Raw genomic sequence first — 27,964 nt, forward strand, 5'->3', positions numbered from 1 at the left:
CTGTACACGTGTACAAGGAACAGGCGGGCCAATTGACGTGCCGACGGAATGGACACGCAAGGAATAAAGTGAGCCTGTTTGGAAAAATAGTCTTTGACCACCCAAATGACCGTTTTGCGTTGGCTGGGTGGGAGCTCTACAATAAAGTCCATGGAAATTTCTTCCCAAGGGGAAGAGGGGGTTGCTACCGGCTGCAGCAGTCCCTGGGGCTTGCCCACCTTGCGCTTGGACATTGCACAGACAGTGCAGGAAGCAATGTAGTCTTTGACATCTTTGCGTAATGTGGGCCACCAGAATTGCCTCCGAACGAGGTGCAGGGTTTTCACAAACCCAAAGTGACCTGCGAGTTTGTCATCGTGGGAACGTGTTAACACATCTTTCCTGAGGTTTTCAGGAACGTAGAGGCGGTCGGATTTCCAAGCGAAGCCTCTGTCAAAAGTAACAGTATCTTTATTCGCAAGCAACCAAGTATCAGTTTTTAGCTCTTTTAGAAACTTTTGTTGCAATTGGGAGGGAATGGACAAAGTGCTTGGCTGAGCAGCGCTTGTGGTAGGCGGTTGCTGCGCGCGCGTTTGGCTTCGCGTCACAGCCTGGATGCCCAATTGGGGCGCCGTCCAGAGGGTGCTCACCACATCTGGCGCCGCCCCAGAGTCCTGAGGTTGCCTGGACAAGGCATCAGCTAAGAAGTTCTTTTTCCCTGGAATAAATTTGAACTGAAAGTTGAAGCGATTGAAAAATTGAGCCCAACGAACCTGTTTAGGGCTCAGTTTTCGAGGGGTACTAAGAGCCTCCAAGTTTTTATGATCAGTCCATACCTCAAAGGGATGATTTGCCCCTTCCAATAGATGCCGCCAAGCTTCTAATGCAGCTTTCACTGCAAATGCCTCCTTTTCCCAAACATGCCAACGTCTCTCAGTCTCGGAGAATTTGCGGGATAGATAGGCACAGGGTTTGAGGCATCCTGCCTCATCTTTTTGCATCAATAATGCCCCAATAGAATAATCGGAGGCATCTGCCTGTACCACGAAAGGCTTGGAGGGATCAGGATGTTGTAAAATGGGCTCTTTGACGAACGCTGCTTTCAGCCGCTCAAACGCCGTTTGACAAGCAGGCGTCCACCTCAACAGCGCTCCGGGATTTTTGACTCTCCTAGTATCTCCCACCCCTTTTGTTCGAAGCAGCTCCGTTAGGGGCAAGGCAATCTCAGCGAACCCCCTTATGAACAATCTGTAGTAGTTGCTGAACCCCAAGAAACTTTGAAGTTGCCTGCGGGTGCGGGGACTCTCCCAGTCCATGATAGCCTGCACCTTGGCAGGGTCCATTTCTATACCCTTATCAGAAATCCTATACCCCAAGTAGTCAATTTGGGTCTGATGAAAGGCACATTTCGATAGCTTTGCATACAATTCAGCAGATCTGAGTTTACACAAGACTTTCTTTACCAGAGCTACATGCTCTTTCATGGTTTCAGTATAAATCAACACATCATCCAAATACACCAGTACACCTTTAAACAGATGTTCATGCAAAACTTCATTGATTAATTGCATAAATACCCCAGGAGCCCCAGCCAACCCAAACGGCAACACCTTATACTGGAAGGCTCCCAACGGGCAATTGAATGCGGTTTTCCACTCATCACCCTCCTTGATTCGTACACGATAGTAGGCTTCTCTTAAATCCAGTTTAGAGAAGATCTTGCCCTTGGCCAGATGTGACAACATGTCCTTTATCAATGGCAAGGGATATTTGTTGGAAATTGAGACGGCATTTAATCCGCGGAAATCCGTACAAAGTCTCAGTGTCCCGTCCTTTTTCGGGCGAAAGAGAACCGGCGCCCCCACGGGTGAATTCGCCGGCTCAATGAATCCGCGCGCCAGATTTTTGTCCACAAATTCCCTCAACAGAGTCAGTTCCTTTTGCGTCATGGAATAAATTTTTGGTTTAGGCAATTGGGTGTTGGGCAGCAGTTCTATGGCACAGTCCGTCTTTCGATGGGGGGGCAACTGGTCAGCTTCCTTTTCACCGAATACATCAGCAAACATCCTGTACTCGGCTGGCAAGCCTTCCAGAGGAGAGGCCGGGTAAGGCGGAGTCGCAGCTGCCGCAACCCCCACCATCTCCTCTGAGGCACCCTTGCCCTCTGCCGCTTGATAAAACCCATCCCTAAACGTGATGGTTCGGTAAACCCAGTTTATTTGGGGGTTCTGCTGCACCAACCAGGGTACCCCCAACACCACCAATGGTCCCCCTACAGGAGCCACGACAAAAGACAACCCTTCCTGGTGACTGCCCAGTTGCAAGGCTACACGCCCTGTAAAATGGGTGACCGGTTTGCCCCCTGCCAGGGACCCATCCAATTGAGTAAAAGCGATGGGTCTTTGTAAAGGGAAAGTGGGGAGCTCCAAAGCCGCCACCACGTCGGGGTGCATAAGACACCGGGAACACCCCGAATCAATCATGGCCCATACCTCCACAGTCTTGGATTGGGGGCCCAATTTCAATTTGACCATGAGTATGCGGTAAGTGCCACTCACCGCTGGAGGCTCGCGCCCATCCTCTACCACCTGCCCAGCGGCGCCCTTTAGAGCAGGTGGCTGGCATTTCCCGCCGGCTGCGGGATTTCGGTCTCCCCCTCCATTTCGTAGGACATCACACCGTCTCCCTCGGTCTCAGCCACCGCCGCTTTCTGTTTCCTCGGCAATGCAGGGGACTTTGCCGGCGGTTTTCCGGGCCGTTCCTCTACCTTTGCCTTCGGGCATGCTGCCACTCTATGCCCCTCCTTACCACATCTCAGACACAAGCCTTTTGCGTACCGCTTCTCTCGCTCCTCGTCCCAGGGTCGTTGTCCCGGTTTCCCCCCGGTGGTCGATGGGCGGCTGGGCTTCACCTCCCGCCCCGACTTGGCGTTCTTTCGCTGGGCAAAGATCTCCTGGGCATGTTCAGCCCTCCCTGCGAGCAGGATCCACTCATACAGCGTGTATGGGTCGTCCCTCCCCAGGGACCAGCGCAGCACCTCTGTATTCAAGCCATCCTTGAAGAGCTCGATTATGGTTGCTTGGGACCAGTCATCGACCTTCCCAGCGAGCGCTTTAAACTCCAACGCATAATCGGCCACTGATCTGAACCCCTGCTTGAGTTCCTTCAGGGCTCGCTTTGCTCTCTCCTTGGCTAAGGGGTCCTCGAAGTGTTGCTTCAACGCCCAGAGGAACTCCTCGAGACTTTCCAGTTCAGGCGCTTCCGACTGGCACATCTGGACATACCAGTCTGCCGCCCTCCCCTTCAGTTTGGTGGCAATGGTGATGATTCTTGCCTTTTCCGATTGGAAAAACGCCCCCCATTCTTCCATATAGGCTTTCGCATTCGTCAGGAAGAACGAGAGTTTGGTCGGGTCCCCATCAAACTTGACAGGGAAGTCTCGCATGCCGCCTCCCACCGGGCTGCGCCCCACCACCGGTGCTGCCGCGGCTTGTGCTTCCCTGGCTCGGGGCGGCACAGGGCCCCGGGGTGATCGCCCTGGCGAGGCTGCGATTTCCATTTGGACCCACTGGTCCCCTTCGCGCCTCCGCACCACCCGTTGCCGTTCCGGGGTCAGCCCCTGGGAAGAAGGGGTTGAATGCCTCTGGCTTGATTCTTCCCGGACCTCTCGCAACGAGGTCACATCCAAGCTCAGCTGTTTCAGTATAGCCTCCAACGAATCCATTTTGGACTCCAGCACTCGGATCCGATCCGGAGTGGGTGAGCCCTCCGTTGGCTGCACCTGCACCACGTTGGGGGATAATGGGTATCTCTGCTTCCAGGATGGGCCCCCCTCTGCTGTGGCATCTCCTCGGGTCTCATCCCAGGTGAGCAGCTCGCCCGGATAGTTTATGGTGGTCTCCGGGGCCGTTTCCAGCCCCCCGGCTTCGCTCTCCGACTCGGAGCTCGCCTCCTCTCTGATGGCGGACAGCTCCCCACCTTGGTACGGGCGGCCAGACTGCCTCACGGTCGAGTCCGGTTCCCCTTCCTCCATCATCACGATGTCGGGTTCGGTCATCGCGGGCTCTCTCCCTCACAGGTTAGACGCGTGTCTTCCCTGGACAGGGGCCAGCGGAGTTAGGAACTGAGATTCTCAGCTTTATGTAATGATTGCCCTAGCCCCAAATACTCAGACTCACAAGAGGCTGCTAAATGAAATCTGATTTATTAAGGAACTACAGACAAATACAGAGAAAGCTGAGAATGAGCAAAAGCGCGCCAAATACAAACTTAAACCCTTGCTTCAAACGTATCCCGCCTCCCTCGTAACAGCCCCGCCCGGCACAGGTGCTAGCAATCGTCAGAGTTGCTAGCCTGGGAAAGTAACCTTGAGCGCAGTAGATAATACAAATACATTCCAAAGCAAAGCCAAAAGATAATCGTTCCCATCCTCCCTAGACAACTGAAACACGCATCCAATTAATGACATGCGAAACGTTACGATGCATCAAAGACATTGAAACGGCGCACATGACAATCGCTTTTAGGCATGTTGCCCAGGAGGTGTTGCAGATCCTCATAGAACTGCTCTACTTCAGCTTCTTCAGCATCTGTGGTTGGGGCGTATACTTGGATCACCGTGATGTTAGATGGCTTGCCCTGAATTTGAATTGAGATCATTCTATCATTTTTTGGATTGTATCCAAGCACTGCTTTAGTCACTTGACTATTAATTATGAAGGCTACTCCATTTCTTCTGTGGTTCTCTTGTCCACAGTAGTAGATCTGGTGGTCATTTGATGTGAAGTGGCCCATTCCAGTCCATTTCAGTTCACTGACGCCCAAAATGTCTATCTTTAATCTTGACATCTCACCAATAACCACATCCAATTTGCCCTGGCTCATAGATCTTACATTTCAGGTTCCAATGGTGTGTTGATCCTTAGAACATCGGATTCGCCGTTCACCACCAGCACCATCGGCTGCTAGCCGTCCTTTCGGCTTTGAGCTAGCTGCGTCATCACGTCTGGGGCTAGTTGAACTCATCCTCTGTTCCTCCCCAGTAGCATTTTGACCATCTTCCGACCTGGGGGTCTCATCTTCCGATGGTATACCGACATACCTCTGGTTGTACTGATCCATTTAGTTTTCACGGCAAGAATACTGGGGTGGGTTGCCATTACCTTCCCCAGGGATCGCATTTAGTCTGACCTCTCTGTCATGACCTTCCCGTCTTGGGTGGCCCTTCACAGTTTAGCTCATGGCATCATTGAGGTGCTCAAGCTCCAGCACCACGATAAGGTAACAATCCTTTGCTGTTTATACTGACATTGAAATAATTAAATGTTATTCAATTTTTCAGGATGCCCTTTCATCACAGTGAGAGCCAGTTTGGTGTAGTGGTGAAGGTGCTGGCCCAGAAACCATGAGACTGTGAGTTCTAGGCCTCCCTTAGGCTTGAAAGCCGGCTGGGTGACTGGGCCAGTCGTTCTCTCTCAGTCTAACCCACCTCACAGGGTTGTTGTGGGGAAAATAGGAGGCAGGAGCATTAGGTATGTTCACCGCCCTGAGTTGACATACACACACATATACAATAAAAAAGGGCTAAAAACATCATCATCATCATCATTGTGGGTGTCCTTCCATTTGGAGAGGAATGCCATGATTGGCATGCCAGGTATTCCTTTGTAGCCCATGAGGATTTTTAATTTATCAATGTGGCCCTCTTCCCTCCAAAAGTCGTGCAGGCCTGCTCTGATTTTCATTAGTATTCAGTTTTCATTAAAGTTTTTAATAACCAGCCAGTAGATTGTGATAATGTTACACATTTGCTGTCCCACTTACACCCTATTCTTTTTGTATCAAGCCTTACTATCTAGTTATATAGCTAACTTATAATATCTGTGTATTTCACCTACCATTTCATAGAGCAAGAGAACTTTTTCTTTCTTGTTTGCTAATACTTGGCTTAATCCAGATTTTACATGGAGTCTGAACTCCAGTCACAGCTTTGACTTAGGACCCAATGGCTGGGTGGAAAACCAGGAAACATCCTGGCCTCTTGTTTTGGCTTGAGGCTAAGAGCAAAACAAGGTGCTATAAAGTCAAAAAAATTGTATAATCTAACTCAATTTTATCTATAGTGACCAACAGTGACCTTTCAAGGTTTTAAGCAAGCTCTTTCTCATTATACTTGGAAATATCAAGGATTAAACCAGCTGGACGAAAACATGCGCTCTATCCCAAGCCATGGTCTTTCTGTGTAAGAGAAGAAGGAAAGAAAGATAGGTCTCTGTTCCTCTGAACAGAAATCACACTTTTCTTTTTTTTTAAAAAGGAGAGAATTACTTACAGGAAAATTATTTATGTACAAGTTCCATCTGACCTTATAAACAACTGGATATAATGGATAGCTTCATATGATGATAACCATTGATAAAAATGTATGTGAATATTTAAGCACATTATACAGTATCAAATATCACTATTTAGAAAGTCCAATCACATACAGGAAAAACAAAAAATTCCCATGGTATGTACTGGTGCAACTAAGCTTATACTGCACATAATGAAACCAAAGAAAGGATCTTCTCAACAAGCTTATCCAGTATTAACCTATTTGAGGAATAGCATTTCTTTGGCACACATACCAATAACTGACAGGCAGTGTCACAAATATATGCTTAGTTCTGCTTGGCATCATTTTGCTCATTAATTTAACAAACTACCAAGAGAATATGTTCAGAATGGGTAAGCACTATCTCTTGAATTTCATTTAATTAAACTCGGCTTTAGAAATATGACAGTCAGCATTTCATGTTGGGAACTGTTTTAAGAATGAAGGCAGAAAATGTTTCAAAATGGCCCTGCTAAACAGGTGAAAGCATTATCTAAATCTACCCTTGCACCCTTGTGATTTATTTCTAGTATTAGAGACGTTATTTACAAAGCCAGTAATTAATTGGATCCCATGGAGAAATTATTCACAGCTTCCTTATAGCAAAGCAATACACAAAGAAACAACACATAGTATTAAAGGACAGCTATATTTTTTAAAAAAAATCTCCCAAATTACTATAATCATTGAGGTTAATGCACAGTGAATGCTGGTTGCCTTTTGTAAGCAGACATTAGTCTGCAGCAAAGTGATTGGCACTGAATGTTGATTACATTACTTAATAAAATGTAATGAGAGTGGCTCATGCTCCAGTAGCTTTTCTTTAAGTGATACACTGCAGCAAGTTTGCAAAAGTCACTGTGCCACACGCTGGTTGAAGATAACACCTTCCTTAGGAAAAGCTGATTACAGTGGGGGCAAAATGTTGTGTTGACATTTGCAAGGTAATTCCCTCTTAGTTAAACTTAGTCTTTTGCATTATATGGGTGGAACTCAAGGGACCAAATTCCTGTCTCCTAGTCTACAGCTGTATTCTCCTGCCTCCTTTTGAGGAGCAGTAAAAAAAAAAAATCAGATAAACTTTTCAAACCAGATGCCTGGTTCAAAGTTTCATCTTGGCACTACCCATTATACATCCCAATATCTGGTCGACATCACCTAACATTTCATTGAGGAAAGTTTTTACATCTCTTCACTTTCAAACCATGCCCACCACATAGCTCAAAGGGAGTTTTTGTAAACATCCAGTAGAAGAGCAACTCTGCCCTTGCAGTGTTAGTCAAGTGGAGGGCATCATCCATTACACCCTCTACTGCCCTATCTATAATGAAATTAGGGGGGAAATACTGATGATAAGCAAACTTAAGGGGTCAGATGCCACATGGCTGAACTACCTCCTTGCAGATGTGATTCCAACTGTCAGTAGCCAGGTTGCTCCCTTTGCCACGCTCTCTTTAAAACTCAGAAATAATTTTTAAGCTCTTAATTTTACTATTGGTTCCATCTAAACCCAACTCCTGCACATGCCTTTTCTCTGTTATTTTTTCATTTTTTTCTCATAATTACTAATTTTCTTTCTTTTTTAAATTCTGTATAAGATTGTCATAAGGGGTCACAACAATAAACTAATTGATTGATTAGCAAGGTACTGCTCAAGCTTTTAACCGAACACTCTCCAAGAGGACACATTTCAAGTCTCCCTTAGCTTTAAGGCTTACCATCAATCCGACTAACAAGCTCTTCTAGCATTTTCACTTTCTTCTGAATACCTGGTTGAGCAAAGGTATAGTTATCCTGGAAAGAGAAAATAAAAACAAAAATTACCTGTTGGCTAAGAAATATGAAAAAGAAGCTTCAAAAAACTAATGCATACCTAGCTAAATGAATAATGTACTTCTAGATACCACCTGCTTTCAGTTTATCTCACCTTTGCTAAACGACTAACAACAAAATAAAAAAGTTACCAAGAGAAATTAATTATAACCATTTGGCTGCTTTTAAGACCTGTCATTCAACAGAGGGATATTCTGGCCTATTAGGAATTATACCAACTGAGAGGAAATAAATACATCAGACAAAGAGCAGAATTAGGGAGAGCGTAGAAAAAGCTTATTGGTGTGTTATGTTCATTAGTAAGGTGTCAGTCTTTATTACAGCAAAAGGACTGACATGACATCGATGTTGCAAACATGAGAAATTGTCAAGAGAACATTATTTACAGTAAAGCCAATGATATATTCCCAAATCTTGGAAACAGTTTCCTATTCCATACCACAGTTCCTATTAAAATAGAAATGCATTGTAAAAAGTCAGCGATCTTTGGCAAAGTATCTGCCTTCATGAGAATTCTAAGTAGGACATGCCAAAACATTCTGAAAAATGTTTTCTTTCCAGTTGGAACAGCTGGATATTTTTTTGTCCTCAATGGAGAAATAATGCCTATAAGGAAAATGGTAGTTCAAATTCTATGTGGTGAGATAATTGTATTCTGTGCTTTCAGAACAGCTACACAATGCAGATTTTCCTTCCAAAGCTTCAGAACAGAAGAATGCACAGGCCATATCAAAGCTTTCAATCTACTAACCACTTTTCAAACCTAAGTCCCATCTTAAATCTTGTTGGATACTACAGGACAGGCTTTAAATATCAACCTCTTGACAAACACACATGTTTATGGCAATTAAGAAACTACTGAAAGAAGGGCAACAAAAACAAAGAGAACATCTTCGCAAACAGCAGTAGTCACAAACAGAGAAAAGTACAGCTGTCAGTGACAAAATGATTCTGGAAGTGAAGAAAGAGCAGTCATGAAGCCACTGGGGCCTCACAGGATCATAAAATGTGTTCACCAACTAATTTCTGCTTAAAAATAAAATGGTGCTTTTTGCCCAGTGAAATTGCCTTCTGCTATGCACTTCTATCTACCTACATGAAAGTTATTGTTTCAGCCCATGTATATTCATGGCCATGATAGAGAATGCTTAAAAACTAGGCCACTCAAAGGCTGCTTTCAGGCTATAAGCCTTCTGCATGCCAGGCATCACAATGCATTCTACATGATGCCAGCTACTAGGTGGAATAATTTAAAATACCCTTCTCATACTTACAGCTATTCCAAAAAGAAATCTGACTGCTCAAATGGGAAGCATAAATATAAGAAGTGCTTAACTCTACTGATCTCATATAATATCAATTCACTGGGTTAGGTATGAATTCGCAGCGAACGATGACCAGTGGTCTCATCTTTGATTGGAACATATTGATTGCAATTTCATAATGCACTGAGAAAAGGTTCAGGGCAACTTTGAGTTTTTTAATTTTAATTCTCTGTATCTGTGCTAAACAATCTTTTAATTAATCCTATTTCTGTTCATACTGCTTGTATTAATTTATTATTTTGCAATATTTGCACTTTAACTACTATTCAGTATTGCCATTTGTTTTGAGCTTTTTAAAAAACTGGTTTCTTTTTTAAAGAAAATACTGATTTTAAAATACTTGTTTTGAAAGGGGGCATATAATTCTTATCTACAAAAAATGCCTACGAACATTTGGTAAAATAGACTTGTTTCAATCATAGAAGGGAACACTGAATTGATTTCTTTGCAAAAAAAAAAAAAATCTTTTTAACGCACCTCAGAAATGACAATGGCCCAGTTCATGATAAATTATCTTTACCAGCAAGAATCAGGCAGGTAGTCCTTTACCAATAAATACAGTATCACCAACTGCTGCATCCTACTTACCAAATGTCTGTTTTTCAACATCTCTAATGTAGTTCCAAACTCAAATGTGAATGAAACGTGCCCACTGGTTAGAAAAGAGGGAATCAATTTACCTGAATGCCATCAAGCAGTTTGCTCATGCACCAGAAACTGTCAGCTTCAATATTTTGCAGTACCTCAGTAGAGAGACTGGAAACATCAAAATTTTCCAAATCTTCTTCTGAAATAAAGAGAAGGCAAGAATGTCAATGACAGGTGGGGGACAAGCACAAGATTTAACACAAAAGATATAATCGTAATTAAATTTAACCATGAAGGTTAAATTGAATGTCTTTGCTAAGGACTAAACACTCTGTTTAAGTCATGTAATTTGACTTATGTATGAACTTTGGCTGATCAACTGAAATACTTGGGGATGCATTTTATTAGATATTAAAAATACCCAACAACCACTGTGAAAAATTGGAAGTACAGTACTTCAGCACACAAATACAAAAGCTTGAAAAGGTGGAAACCATCCAGCGCAGGTTCCCTTTCCATTCTGCTTCAGGATTTCAACAGATCCCCCAAGACTTCCATGGCTAATGATCTATGTTTACAAGATCCCAAAGTTGTCATCACCCCCAATGAAAGTATGATTCATCCCCAAGGAGAGTTTAAGACAAAATGAGTGTCAAAAGAAAGAAATTGGTTAATTTCATGGGTGCAGCATAAAAAGTCCATGACAGTTTAAGAGATTAACTGGTTATGAGCTCCAGGAACATCCAGTTTCATGTTCTAACTAAGCCTAGATAACCCAGTAAATTAGCCTACTAGGAGAATAAGAAGCCAGCTTTTTCTTTACTTTTTTATAAGTATACTACTCTTCTTATAATTGTTGTGAAATTAAACAACAGCAAAAAAAAGGTCTTTGTAATTAATCTGTTGATATATTGCAAAAACTGGAAAGTAATTTTTGTTAAGTGGTATTAGCAGCTTACTTGGCTTTCTTTCTAATAATGATGGCAGCACCAAAAAGTTCAAAATTGCCTTACTAGTCATTTTGTTCATGCAGTACTTATCTCCCAAATAAAAAACCGAATACAATAAACTTTACTGAATTTAAATGGCTTAGGTAGCCTCAATAGTCTAGATGCTAAATCATTATCACACATCAATTCCTGTACCAATGGAAATCAACAGTTAGAGTCATTTTTCTAAGAATGAAGGATGCAGTGCAATGTAGCATAACTGTTTCACAGCATTCTGTGTTTTGTGATCTCCGTATCAACAATAAAGTCCTGGTTACACCTAAAGGTTTTGAAGGTTTTTTCCTCTCAATATTACATAAATGGGACCCTAGCATTTGAAAATGCTGAACTATGAATACAATTCATAAGCTTCAGTAGAGCAGATCATTTTCAGCTGGACACAGGAAACCTAGTAGTAACTACAAACTACTATACGTTGTATTTTTCATAAAAGAAAAAGTGCAATTTTGTTTTACATGGCTATAATAGAAAAATCACTTCTTACACTACATTTTAATTCATTTCATTGAAACATACTGAACACACCCTTTTTCATGAAATAGATGAGCAAGAAGTTTAAAAATTACTCAATAGATTCTGGTTTCCAAATCTAGAAACTTCAGCTTCTGCACTGGGATGTCTTTTCTAGAAATAAGGTATTAGTCTACCAATGTTTCATCTGACTCAATAGGAGTTTGATGACTTCATGTGCTACAAACCCACATACAGTAAGCAACCAACAAGTTTAGAAATGCCATTAGCTGTTTCTATGTATAGATACTGACATGACTTTGCAGGGTTGTTGTTGGAGGGCAAAAATGGAGGACAGAATGTTATATATGTCACTTGAGCTCCTGGAGGAAAGATGAGACACAAATCTAATAAATGTGAAGATACAGGAGACATTATGGTAAATTGCCTAGAATAGGTCATGAGGGACCATCTGGGTATTTAATACTAGAAGTTTATGTATAACATAATCTTATAGGAAAGCAGCACTTTTAAGAATTGCTGAGGTTCTTAAACGGCTCCAAGGTAAGAATAAGTAGTTTGTCATTTTTCTTCCTCTGTAAGTTGAGGAACATCATGCATCTTCATCAACATGTACTGCACCAAAATCCCCAATTACAAGGTCTCAAAGCCATGTCTCTCATTTTCTCCAGTTTCCTGTGCCCATCATGCTCTCTGCGTAAGAGTAAAAAATACCGAAAGGGTTGCCTAAAGAAAAATGACTGTGACATAAAAAAGCGGCATGCTGATGCAAGGGGCTGCAGTTGCTGCAAGCGCTGCCCTTAAATCTTGTTTATTTTTTCATAGCACATGATCCAATTCCAGTAAGTCCAGCGATGGTCTTTTTGTAGTGTTTCTCAACCTTGGCAGCTTTCAGATGCGTGGACTCCAACTCCCAGAATTCCCCAGCCAGCCAGGGAGTTGGAGTCCACGCATCTGAAAGCTGCCAAGGTTGAGAAACACTGGTCTTCTGGTTTGCTTTTAAAAGTCATGAAATAGTACAGAAGTTCTTTGTTCACTACTAAGAACAAAGAGAATGCTTTTCTCCTAATTTTTCAGGTATGAATGTTCACCAAACAAGTTCTTCTGTATCCAGCAGAGCTTTCAAGACATAGCACAAGTTATCCTTCTCTTTATCTTTCTTTGGATTTATCCGCAGACTCTGTGACTCAGTGACCCTTTAAAACTGTTTTCAAATGAGTGGCAATATAGCTATTTGCGGCAAAACAGAATCCTGTGGCCCTGCAAGGCATTTTTTAAAAATTTACTTGACTTTTTCTACCATTGAGCATAAGGTCTCTTGATAGTTTTATAAATAAATGTTTAAGTTTGTAAGATAATAAGAGGTTATTATTTTTCGGTTGAACAAGGTTAACTTTGAAAACTGCCAGTTACCAGAGAGGAGTTAAACTCGAAATTTCTTATCCCCCTGTACATACACACTCACTTGAAACAGAATAGGAAACTGAATAAATATAAATATACATTTGAGGAGAACAAGAATATTCTAATTCTGGGGTTCCCATGCTGGGCCCCATTTCACAAAACAAGTGTGTCTCCTCAGAATTGCCTTTACCCTGCTTTTACCACAGCAGTTAACGTTTCTAGTTTTAACCATCTTCAGATACCTAAATGCAACTTTGAATAAATTCTCCAGCTCAGTTGAAGAACACGATATAAAACACTTTCAATAACTGACAACCAATATTATGAGAAATATAGATGATTCATTTAATTTATATATGTCAGAGCTACAGAAAAATCTTAAGAAATGGAAAAGTATTCAAACAATGCTCTTTAAGAGGAATTTTATTTCTAGTTGACAGTTATTAAACACCCTTGACCATCACTTGGCAATAGGCACTTCCACAGAGTAAGGGACCTTAAACATATTGAGTTACTGGTACCTTAGCTAATAGAAACACTTATGGACAAATGAAAGTGAATTTAGAGAGTTCATTTATCACAAACACGGAATCATAATTTGTATTTTAATTTTTCAGAATAAAATTCATAGCATGCAACAGAGTTCTTCATTAGCATAACCTAATTACACTACAACTCATTATTCCACAAGTAACTGTTAATTCTGCTACTAGGATTATAAACATGTTTACAAAATGTGGAGGTAGGGTGGGGAAAAGAAATCAATCAAGTATTACATTTTGTACCACCTTCAACTATTAAAATATTGCAATCCATCTGTATTGACTGCTATACAACAGGTAATAAAACCAAAGGTTCAATTAAAATACCACAAAATTAAGATTTTGTGGTTGAAATCACTCTTACTGGTTATTTCTCAAAATGGTCTGGCTTCATTCCAATGAAACAGTTAATTATTCCCTAGGCTGACAACATATACTGAATCAATCTGTTATTGAACAAGTTGTGCTAATAGTACTGTTATATCAAGTACTTTTGTTTTTAATACAGTTTACCATAATGCATCTTTCTTTTATTGTTTGCTAAACATTAGTTGTTAACAATCCCAGAAAAACTGTCACAGAATCCACAAAAGTGCTTTATACATTAGGCAGGAAGCAGAAAACAACTTTAATAATTAATATGTGTTTGCTGGATACAATAGCTGAGCTTACAAGCAACACTAAGCCAACATTTTAACCCACAGCTTCTTGAACCACAGTGATCCAGTTACTAAAACACAATGGGAGATTTCCACATAATGCTACCAAATCAAATTTCCAACTTTCTCCACAAATGTGCTCATGTGCAGCCACTTCAAAGACAGTAACTTTACTCATGCTCCTATGCATATAAAGCAACTCATTTGAATGCTTTGCATAGCTCTGTAAGATAATTTCACTAATCTGTTCTTGCTGTGTAGTTGGCATCCTCATTAGTTCAACTTTATATGAGTATATTCAAACAGTTTAATACACAAGTGTATTCATTTTCTTTTCAGACACAGCATAAGAGATTTGCGAAACTAACTGGAAAGACAGTTGTGAGTAGAATGGATGCAAAAATTAGATTTCAAGACTTTTAGTAGTTTAAAATGTGATCGAGCCTAAGACAACAAAAGATTCCTCTCAGAATACAGCATAAAAATATAATTTGAGGGACCCAGGCTACAATCCTGTACCTCGTTTACGCAGCAGCAAGTCTTCTGATATTCAGTGGGACTTAGTTCCAAGCAGATACATACAGGATTATACTAAATCTTATATAGTATGTATGTATGTGTGTGTGTGAGTGTGTGTGTATCTATCTATATAGATATGTATATCATATATACTGTATAATTTATTGATAGATCATATTTGTACAGCCATGCATCTCACAAGAGAGTGACTCTGAGCAGCAGGCAACACTCAATTAAAAGAAGCAATACATACATATAAAATAATCATTAAGCTATAAAAACTATAAAAACAAACACAAAACTGATCACATGGCCAGGTCTTGAGGGACCTGCAGGATGTTAAGAGGGATGGGGCGAACCTGACTTCCAGGGGAAGAAGATTCCACAAGGCAGGTGCCACAGCAGAGGAGGCCGGCTGTCAAGAGTTCAACATTCAGGCACAATAGGCGTCTGAACGCAAAACTCAAACTTGTAGAAATAGAAAGTTAGACAGAGGAACACTGAGATTAGGAATGTGAAACTGAAGCAGCAAGCAAGAGAACTGTCTGCATTCCGAAGACACTGAGATTGTTTGGGAAGAGCTTCTTAACAAAGGAAAACAAATTGAGGCCCGTTAGAGAACAGTTGTAAATCTTCAGAGGAAGCAGGGAGAATCATGCAAGGAAGGATGGAATAGTACCAGGCTTTGAGGCGTAGGCCAAGGGGGGTTGAGGGGTGTAGAGACTACTGTTTGAATGAGCTGTTTAGGCGCACCAATTTTATTCAAGGCTTTGACTGGCTTTGTGATCACCTATTCTATTATCCTAATAAAGGCTTTTATCCTATCCTTAATGGCAAAAGTTCTTAGGCAATAGAATGAAGGCATTACAGACCTCACACCCGCCTCCTGGGACCCACCAAATGTAATTCCCTGACAGGCAGGACCCACAGCATGTTTTCTCTGCCAGATGTGGTGGGGCGGACAGATGTAACCAGGGAGAGGCAGTCCCTTAAATAATATATATCTTATACCTGCAAGACTGCAGTGAAAGGGCTATTTTGATAACTACATTTATTTTTATGTATCAAAATACATGTGCTATCTTGAATATTTTATAAAAATGGATGATATTATTGTTATTATTATTATTAAGAACCTTATTTGTTGTTTGATGTATGACTCTGCTTAAGGTTTTGCTAGGACAAAAGAAAAAGAACAATTCTAGTAAATAAGTAATTCCCATTTGCAGCAGATGCAGGCAATAATCCAGATAGCTGAAATAGCATTTTAGATAGTATATATTCAATTGCAATTAAAAAACAGAATTAAAATATGACTGGGGGTGCTGTTAATGTTAATGTTAATCTTTTGAGCTGTTAATCAAGAATCATATATCAACATCCAGGAGGCTCTTTATTCAATGTTTTGAAATCGCAGATTTCTTTTTCTCCCAACCTTTTCAAAACATCTGGCTACTATTTTACAACTGTATCTCTGGATCAGAATTTGACATTGTCTTCAAGGCTAAAATAATGCCAGTCTGCCTTGACAGTATATGAAATCTAAAACTCAATCAAAATATGTACTGAAAAACTAATTTTCACTACAGCTCTATTTTAAATCTGCAATCATATTCCTCCTGAGATAAATCCAATCACCTAAATTTTCTCTCTCAACTAGAAGTAATTCCAGTACAGTAGGACTTATTGTAAATTACAGAAGCTTGGAAGCAGTTAATGATGTATCTTTTAAATATAAACACTACAGTTAACTTACAGGCATGGAAATACTTTTTAAAAAATCTGTATTTTTCAATTTTATTCTAGTTTATTGAGGGTTGGAATAGTATGAAGTGGGATCTGCATTTGAGAAAAGACAGTATGCTGCCTACTTCTTACATGATTTTTGGAATTAAGGCACAGAATATACCGACATACATTACCTATCATCATGCTGTTTCCTTTTGAGATAAGCAGCATTGTACAAAGTACAGAAAAAGAGTTGGAAGAAGTAAGCAAAAGAAATTAAAGGCAGGGGCTAAGAAATCTAACTGTATTGAGTTTGCACAACACTTTTCACCCCATCTCTCCATATGTTTTGATCACTGCAAACAATCTTAATTCAGTCATGCCTACTAAAATACAGACTTTTCCCTTTCCTTTTTTTCTCTTCATCCAACGACAACTGTTTCCGATTTCCCTTTCCTTTTGACTCATTTATTCTTTTGCAATATGATTCTTCTGTTTATATGTCCAAACCATCTCAATATTCAAGTTAAAAACCTCATACAATAAAAAGGGAATTTCTAAACAGATTACACAAAACAACATTTGCTGGAACAGAGTACAAATGCAAACGTTACAATTTGTAAAATACTAAAGATTACTTAATGTTTTATTCATGAAGAAACCTAAAGACAAGCCTAAATTCAAAACCAAAGGAACTATTTAGAGGAACAAGAGAGCTTATGCAAAGTGGAAACTGAGGAAGTAAAAGAATAGCTAAGTAAGCAGCCAGCCTATCTTCTCAGACCAGTTTGAATAGCATACTAAAAGCAACTTTTCAAAAAGAACGAGTTCTCATTTCCTTTTTAAAATTCTAACTTAACCCCCTCCAAGTCACATTCAAATGTTTCTTAGAATGTCTTACTACAATATTTAAGAATTTCTCCAAATTCATTAATTTGGTAGAAAGGTTTGTTTTTGTTTCTAATTTTTCAACATTCAAAGCATAGAAGTGTGGCAGAAAACCTTACCCAGTAAACAGCAATAACTGGAGAGGATCCAAACAATTCTTTTATTAAAGCTAGTTGCTGGTTTCCTGCTGCTAAGAGCAAAGAGTGCCAGAGACTGGTCAAGAGAGTTCTCATATAGGGTTACAGAAATAAAAGATGAGCATACATATACATTTGAACATTGTCAAAGAATTATTTTGCAACCAATAAGGAGAGCAAATGGGGTGAACAGGAATCTGGATGTTCCTGTGCCCAGTAAGAGTACAGTTTATAATTCAGTATGTTTAGCCTGTGGGAAGATGAATGCCAATCAAATTGGTAACTATTCTAAGAGTTTGACCCTGCATCCCACTTTGAACACGGAAAGATGTAAACACACTCATTATCAGTATCCTTCAAAATTCTGTCGTCTATGGAAAGGTAACATTTGTGAATCAAAGGACATTTACTGGTGTAACAAATCTGGGAGAATACATGTCATGACAGTATTTCTTCTGTATGCTAAAACTGTTCACTGATACAGCTTTGCATTATAGTTTATCATTTGCAGACGGAGACACCAAAGATTAAGCCTATGTTCAATGGTTAGAAGAGTTGTAAACAGGAGGGCAAGTATAGGTAATGGACAATTATATATGCCACTTAGCTTCATTGCTCAAGCTGTCGCTACAGGGATGTCATATTCTCCTTAATGACCAAGACTGAAATAAAACATTTACTCCCCTTTTGGTTGCCAACAGCAGTATCTTCATCATAGTCAGTGTGATATAGTAGTTAAAATGCTGAGACTGGGAGCAGTTCCCCCTCAGCAAAAGGAGCTCACTGGATGACTTTCAACCAGTCACTCCCTCTCCGTTCAGCCTACCTCACCATGAAAACTAGAAGTTTCAAAACTCTTCTCTCAGGAGCCCATGGAGTCTACACACCCAAGCCCTATTTCCTGACCTGGTGCATCTGCTTGTTAGTTATTGTTGCTGCCACCTATCTTCCAGGGGTCTCACTGGGCACCCTCCCCTTACTCCCATCTGCCACAGAAGGGGCTCTCACTGACTATTGCCCTTCTGGAACTGGTAAGAAAAATGGGCAAAGGTGTGTGCGTGAGGAATACAATCTCCTGGCCCTATAGCATTTAGGCATGTGTCTTGAGCATGGGTGGCAAACTACAGCTTGTGGGCCAAATTCACTGCCTGCTTCTGTATGGCCCACGAGCTAAGAATGCTTTTACATTTTTAAATGGCTGGGGGGAAAAGCAAAAGAAGAACGTTTCATGACATGTGAAATGTATATGAAATTCAAATTTCAGTTTCCATAAATGAAGTTTTATTGGAACACATCCACACTCATTTGTTTATGTATTGTCTATGGCTGCTCTGACGCTACAAGAGCAGAACTGAGTAGTCGCGACAGACCTTATGTGGTGCTCTCACCACTCTGCACTGCTGCTCGGCGTGCTACAAATCGCAGTGACACAGTTATAAGAAAGTTTCAAGTGCCAGGCGTATCACTGTAGAGCAATGTTTTATTTTATTTTTATTACCAGTGCATACCCATCATGTCAAGAAAAGAAAAGTGGACTTCAAATGACACATTTTTAAGGCACAGTGGAGTGTGGATTATTCTGTTATCAAATTAGATGGCAAAGCACTGTATTTATTATGCAATACTATAAGGTAAAGGTTTCCCTTGACGTAAAGTCCAGTCGAATCCGACTCTAGGGGGCGGTGCTCATCTCCGTTTCTAAGCCTTGGAGCCGGCGTTGTCATAGACACTTCCGGGTCATGTGGCCAGCATGACGACTCGGAACGCCGTTACCTTCCCGCTGAAGCGGTACCTATTGATCTACTCACATTTGCATGTTTTCGAACTGCTAGGTGAGCAGGAGCTGGGATTAACAACGGGAGCTCACCCCGCCGCGCGGTTTCGAACCGCCGACCTTCCGATCGACAGCTCAGCGGTTTAACCCGCAGCACCACCGCGTCCCTATGCAATACTATAGCTGTGCTTAAAAAAAATACAATATACTTCGACATTACCAGACTAAGCACTCATCACAATACTCCCAACAGAAAGGAAAGGAAGTCAGAAAAATTAGTAAATTTAAAACATCACAGCAGAATTTTTTCACAAAAATAAAAAATGAAAATGAGGTTGCAACCATAGCAAGTTTCCAAGTGGTTCATTTGTTAGCCAAGTAAGGAAAGCCATTTACCAATGGTGAGTTAATGAAGTTGTGTTTGATTGCAGCAGCCAAAGAAATATGTCCATAGAAAAAAAACTTGTTTAAGACTATTGGCCTTTTGGCAAGAACAGTTGCTTGAAAAGTTGAGGACACTGGGAACATCATCAACAGTCAATTAAAAAACAAGTCAAATGGTTTTGAGTAGTTTTCCTCAGCTCTTGATGAGTTCACACATATTGTTGTTTATTTGAGGAGTCAACGCCAAGTTTGAGATGACTGAAGAAATAGTCTCTATGAATAGTCTGCATGGAACCACTACAGGAGAGAATATTTTCAAAGAAAATAATTCAGTACAACCTGAAGTGGAATCTGCTAAAATGTGTTACAACTGATGATGCTAAAAATATGTGTGGAACAGAAAAAAGCTTAGTTGGACAAATTTGCAAAGCTTGTGAAAAATGTAAAATATGTAAAGTGTATGGTTATTCATTGTATTATTCATCAGTAGGTACTTTGCAGAAAATATTCAAATCTATCATGTGTTATTAAACCAGCAGTGTCAATGATGAACTTTCACTTTCTTGGACTTAACCATCATCAATTCCATGAATTTTTGTCAGAAACAGAAGCTGAATATTATGACCTGCCCTACCCCACAGCAGTTTGATGGCTTGGCAGTGGTAATGTTTTATTGCGATTTTTTGAATTTAGGGCTCAAAATTTTTTCTGAACAAAAAGAACCACCCTCAATCGCTATCAAAAAACACTGAATGGCTTTGGAAATTAGCGTCTGCTACAGACTGGATAATATTTTTTAATGCATTCAACCTAAAATATGTAATATTTTACAGAAAAACTTGCTGACTCCCGGTCTAGAGGTTGCTGTCCTTCCTCCTATCCATCACTTTGGAAAATAAATCAATCTTGCAAGAGATAAACAAAACCAAACTTTTAAAAAAGAAACTAAAATATATGATATATGAAGCCCAATTTAAACAAACAGGTGCAATGTTCTTGGAAGGCCACAAGATGGTGCTGGTTTGCTATAATTAATGAGCTAGAGCAGAATCTTTGCCTCCAAATCAGATTTCAGCTGGTAAGAAATTAATAAAAAGCAAAACAAATATTGTCTATTGATTTTCCACTGGATGCCCTATTCATGAAGAAATAGGAAGAGGCAATAAGGCTTAAAAGCATCCAGGAGCAAATTTCAACATTCTAACAGTAGTTTGGCTAAACCTGATTATCTTTTCCTTCTTAAATAGCATCTACCTGAAGAAAAGGTCCAATTCTTTTCCCTGGACCTTTCCCAGCTTCTTCAAGTAATTCCAGTCATTTGTCAGATCTGCTGGGAAGATGGCACACCCCACTTGTTTTCTCAACTCATGCATAGCAGCTACTTGCTCCTTTTCCCCTTAGTTCTGTTTCTGTTTTTAAAAGAACGTTTTTTCCTATCCCGGAAGGGTAGGTGTCAGCCATTTGACTATCTTTGTACCAAAGACATCTCTCACCCTATGCAAAAAAGAACATCTTTCCCTCTTGAATGTGGATTGAAGCTTAAATGTCAGCTGGCTGCCAGCTGTCTGTTAGTGAATATGGATGGGAATTTCAGCCTACATATTCACTTTTTTTTTTTACCAAACACTATCCAATGTAAAATTAAAATGGAAGAACAAGGAATACTAAATATGTACTTCGTTTCCAACAGAGAAAAGGACTGTAAGCAATTCACAGTTTACAGTTGAAATTAAAGCTGAGCCCTTTCAACTGACTCTTCCAAACCTGCTATAAAACGAGTTTATTTTAAATGTATTTAAACTCTTATTAACCAAACTTAATGAATTATCAAACATACTTAATTTCTTTCTAGCAGTGGGTGAGTCCTTGGATTTCATGAAAAAAGAAATTATTCCTTCTGTCAACTCAAAATATGTTTTTATTTGAGGTTTCACAATATGCAAATTTCAATTTAATTAAATGAAAAAAATCAATTAATTATTAAAATGGCTGACAGTGTTCAAGCCAGAACAGCAGAAAGAAAACATCAATTACATGAAAAACTTCTATCCCATTTCATGATGAAGCCTTTCATACTTTTAGTAAGCTAACAGCTTAATCGTTCCAAATATTATTAATATATGTATACATTTCAGTGCTGGAACTTGCAGATTATTTTTTTTACATTAGCTTTATGATAATTAAATGGGGATAAGGAAGTCATTTGCCAAAACAAATTAGTTTTTTTTCCATTATCCTTTGAATAAAGGCCATTTTAAAAGTTTCATGTTCAAAACATGTTCAAGCACCTTTTTGCTTTTTTATTCCAGAAAAAATAATCAAGAATAGCTAAGCAAGGACCAAAGATAATACTGCACATGCTGATACTAAAGGATGTTGCTCCCTTGGAAGTACATTTCTGCCTTCATAATTACATTAATGCAATTAGCTTTCCACCTCCTCATAAAGCTTTACATTTTTACCCTTTAAACGTTTCTTTGGCACTTCCACTACTAATTTTACCATACCAACATTACTCACACAGTTATTTTCATTTCTTCCCACCATACATGATTACAGCAGCCTACACATGAAAGAGATAGTAGTCTTTAAAATTATGCTAACAAATGTGCTTCCTGAATATTAACGATAGCCTTTACATTATGAAACAAAGGATTTTTTAAGAAGATACTTCAATAATCAATTTTAATTATTTAAGCCTTCTATTTTAAGCAACTTAAATATAAGTATGAATAATATACTTTTGCTTGCTTTTAATTCAGACTATTATAATCTGAAATAGCACTTCCTTTTGAGCACAAGATAAGGGCGTATATGTTTGGCTATCAAAAAATAATTACTACTACTACTTATTATTATTATCCTTAGCTCATTTTCTTCTGAATCCTTTTCTACTTTCAAAGTCCTAAAAAATAACAAAACGTTTTTTGATACCTTCCTTTTTTTTTTCAGTTAACAAGGTTACTAATTCTCTGTTCACGTATCTGTATTTTCTTAATCACAAAAGAAAGTATATTATCACTCCAAAATTATCTTTCCTAATCAAATAAACATGCTGCTTTGATATTTCCAAGTCCAACTGACTGGTTGGATGACTGAAACCAGAGTAGATAAATTTAGACAAAGCAGATTCCAAACTATTGCAGGAGCTTTCACTATGGCTATGCAGCTACAGTATATGAATACATACCCAGGACAAGCAGCTGTAAGGATTGCCTATTCTAATGGGTATCAGACTCACAGGCAGGGTTTCAAAGATATCTGATTTATTGAAGAATAGCATGCAGGATCGCAGAGAAAGCTGAGAATGATGAAAGCGCGGCAAATTCAAACTAAAAACCCTCGGTGCAAATGAAATCCCTCCCCCCGGAGAATCTTCCCAAGTCCACAATCCCAGGTGCTCCTAATGGTTTCTGATGGTCTGCGGGAAAAGTCCTTGAACAGAGCACATAACCCAAACACATTCCATTGTACTGATTCCACTTACAGAGCTTGGTACAAGGTCTCACAGCAGCTCCCTCCCAAACAGAAACACGCATCAGCGCCATGGCATGTGAAACGTTACGATGTATAAACTACACTGAAACAGTGAACATGACAGCGGCTGCCTGCCATTTGTCTCCTGAATATGAAAATCTACAAGGTTAGATTAAAAGCTCTTCCTCCAACATGCTAGATTTCATCACTCAAGAACTTTCTAATAATGCCAAATACATAATAGTCTGTTTCCCAATGCAAACAACAATGTATTTCCATGACAAAATGTGTAAAAGCTCTATGAGCTTCAATTTCTTCTGGTAACCACAACAAATCCCTACATTTCAATATACTTTAATAGTGTCCACCTCTGTTTCATAGAGCTCAAGATTCTAGAAAACTCACATTAGATCCTGTAAGCCTGAAGTCAGTCTTTCTGTCCTAAAACATACTTTTGTTTTCAGGTATAGCTATAAATGTTGCATTTTTGCATATTGCACAGTGTTAAACATTAACAAGCACAAGTAGAAAACATTGAAATTGTAACTTCCATCTGTATTTCTATGATTGCCCTGGCCATTTACTTGAGGGAGCCATCTAGGACACAATTTTCTAATTTCCAACGATAGAAACATACCCAGATTCGTTGTGCTTATATTACATGGGCTTTTATAATTTGCAATGGATGGCATTGATCTGGGGTACGGGTAGTCTTCACTTACTGACCGGCCGCTTAACGGCCATTCAAAGTTACAATGGTACAATTTCCAACTGGGGCCCAAAATTACGACCCTCACAAGGCCTCCATGATCATGTGACCTGAATTTGGCCACCCTGGAAGCGGTGGCCATTTTGGGTCACGTGACCACCCTTTGGTACCAGGAAGTCCTCCAGACTTATGATGCTGGATTTCTGAGGCAGCAGGCCTGGTCATGTAGTCACACCACTTCCGGTGATTTAGCAGCCAGCAGAAGGGCTGTGTACCTTAGTGTGCAGGAAAGATAAGTACTTTTTCCATGCAGTACTGTACTTATGCTTCCCTTTAATTTTTTTCCAGTTTTTGTTTAACTTCAGTAGAGATTTGTATGGTGGCATGCATGTTCCATCCTCTGCCTGTCTAATTTTTAATTATATTTAACAATACTGAATGCTGGTTTACTGTTTTTAAAACAGTTGTCTATTCCAAGTTTCTTTCCTTTACAGTGTTTAGAAGCAGAATGCAGCAAGTATAAAATGCTGTATCTACTGTTTTTTTACTGCTGTAAGGTAAGCATTTTATTTACGGTAGTGTCTTAGTATTAGTGGCTGTTGTTGATCTAGGAGATTTGTTTTATTTCATTTCTTTTTAACTATACTGTATTTGTTTTATTTTTATTTAATTTAATTTCTTTTATTTTAATTACTTTCTTTTGGTACCCCTCACCCATGAATCAATATATGAATGCTACCATAAAGAGGAAACAGCCAGGTACTGTATATAAACCTGATTTTTTATATAAAAATCAGATTTATATACAGTACTGTACAGTGACAAAAGTTGCAGAGTTTACTACAGCAGAAAAAAATGTTACAGTACTGTACAGTACCTTTAAACCTGTCTAGTACTGTACTGTAGAACAAAGATCCCAGTGAAGACCTTACAGTAAAAGTTTTTAATAATCAACCTGTAATATTAGTTAAAAAAAACAGTACTATTAACTGAAAATAATACTACTGTAGCCACAGAAGCATTTCCATAGTCATGTTTTGGTGGAAAACATATGACTATCACACTCCACCCCCGACAGTACTGCAAAGTAACTCCTGGTTCACTTAACAACCATGCTGTTCACTCAAGGAAACTACAAGCCCTGATCTTGATTCACTTAATGACCGCTGTGACTCACTTAACAACCGTGGTAAAAAAGGTCGTAAAAACGAGTCTGGACTCACTTAACAATCATTATGACTTACAACCGAAAATCTGATCTCAATTGTGATCATTGAGTGAAGACTACCTGTAATGGATCTATAAGAAACAAATAAGTCACTTTTGCTCACTAATAAATATCAATAATAGAAGCAGAGCAACAACTTGGAGACATCAAAATAAATGGTTGGCTATACTGAGAGGGGTGAACTGCCAAGGTGAGTTTTCAGGGCCACAAAAATCTCTTTGGGTATGATAAATGGATTGAAATTAACAATGGATTGCATTCTACCCAAACACAGAACACAATGGCAGGACTGTGAAGCAAGTACAGAGACAGTAAACAAACTAACAGACATGAATAGCAACAACCTTATTCATCATAATTTTGTTAATTGGATTTTCTGGAGAGGAGGAGATTTTGGCAGCAGTGAAGAAAATAATATCGCTAGAATAAAGACAAGTCTGATTTTTCATCAACACAACATTCTCAGCACTGATTAAGATGCTGGAACATACAATATAAAACTGTCTCGGTAATATAACATACAATCAGCAGAAAATGGGCAAACAGGCAATTATATGATTTTGGACAATTCAGGGTTCTTCAAGGCCAAATTTAATTAGTGATTCTGTATTAGATTGACTTAACCTTGTCATTTCTTTTGTAATAGGTGAACATCATATATGTACCTCAAATATATGCCTTGACAAAATTATGAATTAGAGGAAAAGGATTGTAAACAAGATAGCAAATATAATTCTTGATTAGTACATCAGCATATACTGTATACAAGAGTGGTTATCCCATCTAATTGGAACTACTAGCTGTAAAATATCAAGGGCAGCTTAAATTAACAGGGAGATATATCATCTTTCCTCCTTATGTAATTTTCAGGGTTATTTCTGATATCTCAGACTGTTTAAAGTAATCACAACATGACTTCCACATGGCAGCACAGTTCAAAATAAGACATCCAAACAGCTTTCCAGAAGCAGCTACCTCCAAGAGAATATGACAAAATATTGGATTTTGTTCATATCGACACGCCCGGAAATGTTCCAAACTCCACATCAAGTTTCCATGCTTGTGTTCAGTTTCCAAAATCTCCTCCTACCAAGCTATTATTACTAGGAAGCTGATAAAAAACGGGGAATGAAAATAATTAAATCCGCAGTTCTTATAATACCAAATATTTGGTGACGTGTTCAAAATGAGAGATCGTCAGAAGAATGTGTCCACAACATTGAGGAAGTCATATAAAAAAGTTTACGTTTCAGGTTTTCATCTGTTCCTCTCATACCTCTGAGCAAGATGGAAGCATGTGCTTTCCTTGCCTCACTGCTTTTAACTTCCAAGGATTTGAAGAAGACCGAGGTACATCCTTGCCATGACAGAAATAACCGTATCTTATGCTTTAAAATAACTCTTGTAGTTAAGAATCCATATGAACTCTTAACCATGGGAATAAATTATAGTGATTTGAAAGCTAAAAGTATGGTTACTTTTGTCATTGTCATTATAATTTCACTTTGTATTATCTTCATTTATACAAGCCTTATATTCAAACCCAACCCTGAAATGAAATGATACACTGTTTATTCTGTCAAGGACCAGCAAAATTTGAAAAAATACAGCACAAAAAATCAAATATTATAAAATACTAGCATAACAAAAATAACAAATAAAAATGCAACACACACTACTATACTGATGTGTTAGTTACCTGTGCAAATTTAACCTAAAATATTACAACTAGGAAGTAAAAATACATATCACCTAAAACAAGATAACAAACATGTATTAAACCTGAAGTGATGAATAAAACAAGTGGTTATTTCTTTGACCAGTTATGCCTTATTTTTATCGCAGCAACACAGAATTTGGCTACTGCACAAGTGATAAAGGGTTTCGAATCTTCTAGAAGTTGGTTCATGTAGAAATTGTCTGGCCTTCCTGGAAATTTATGTATTAGGGGCAGAATATAAGCCGACCTGATATCCCTGTAGAATTTACAACGTAATAATATACGTGAAATGGCTTCGATCTCCTTGTCATCACATGGGCAGGTATGCTCAGTTAATGGGATTCTGAGGTATCTTCCTTGTAGCAGTGCAGATGGTAAGATGTTATTCCTGACTTTGAAAAATGCTATCCTTAGCTTGGAGAATGTTAGATTTTGTAGGTATCTTGCTGGTCCCCAAGTGCCCTTACCTATCCAGTTTCTGCCATGTTGGGGCAGCTTATTAACTTCAGCCTGAAACTCCACATCCCTTACTCTTTGGGTGAACAGTTGTTTGGCTTGGTTGCATCCTAAAGAAATTACGAATGGTATAGAAAGTTCATATAATGCCACCTTCTGCTCTACGGCCTGTTTCCATCATCATCACTCCCACAAGGGAGTATTTTTTTGTATGTGTTTTAACCGTATTACTGTATTGAATATGAGTGCCACTTGGAGTCAGTCACAATTGGAGCACCATATAAGCCTGGTAAAATAAATAATAAATACTTCTATTTCAACCTGTCTGCAGTAATAAGCTGTAGCTCTTCCAAGGACAGTCCTATATTATTGATCCTATTCATTTTATTTAGTATCTTCCCTTATTTCTATTTCCCTTAACCATGCCAAGTATATTTGATTTTTCTAGTATATCATTCAGTTGCATCATACAGTATGCTCAAGTATATGAACTTCTGCTCACTGATTATGGCCTCAAGGATCCAGGACTGATTGATCTATTCTTCTTGAAGTCCATGGCACTCCTAGGAACCGTAGTCAATCTACAATTCAAAAGTGCCACCTTATTTCCCAATGTTCAATCTTCACAGCCAGATATTACCACTGATATGCCTTATATTTTCCTGTAAAATGTACATTATAGTTTGTTTGCCAAGATTACCCTCAATTTACAGTACATATTGATGAATCTGAAATAAAGAGACCCATTAAAAAGCTA

General features: G+C 39.2%; 1 protein-coding gene across 1 annotated transcript in view; it reads right to left on the reverse strand.

Moving 5' to 3' along the window:
• TBC1D22A (TBC1 domain family member 22A) overlaps window positions 1-27,964 on the reverse strand; it is a 173,782-nt gene that overhangs the window by 88,598 nt on the left and 57,220 nt on the right. Inside the window, exons 9-10 of the mRNA XM_063307950.1 lie at window positions 10,194-10,300; window positions 8,074-8,149 (exon numbers count right to left, since the gene is read on the reverse strand). Coding sequence (XP_063164020.1) covers window positions 8,074-8,149; window positions 10,194-10,300 — 183 coding nt within the window. The remainder of the gene's footprint in view (window positions 1-8,073; window positions 8,150-10,193; window positions 10,301-27,964) is intronic.

The sequence above is a fragment of the Candoia aspera genome, chromosome 7 (genome assembly GCF_035149785.1).
Source record: "Candoia aspera isolate rCanAsp1 chromosome 7, rCanAsp1.hap2, whole genome shotgun sequence".
Classification (NCBI taxonomy): domain Eukaryota; kingdom Metazoa; phylum Chordata; class Lepidosauria; order Squamata; family Boidae; genus Candoia; species Candoia aspera.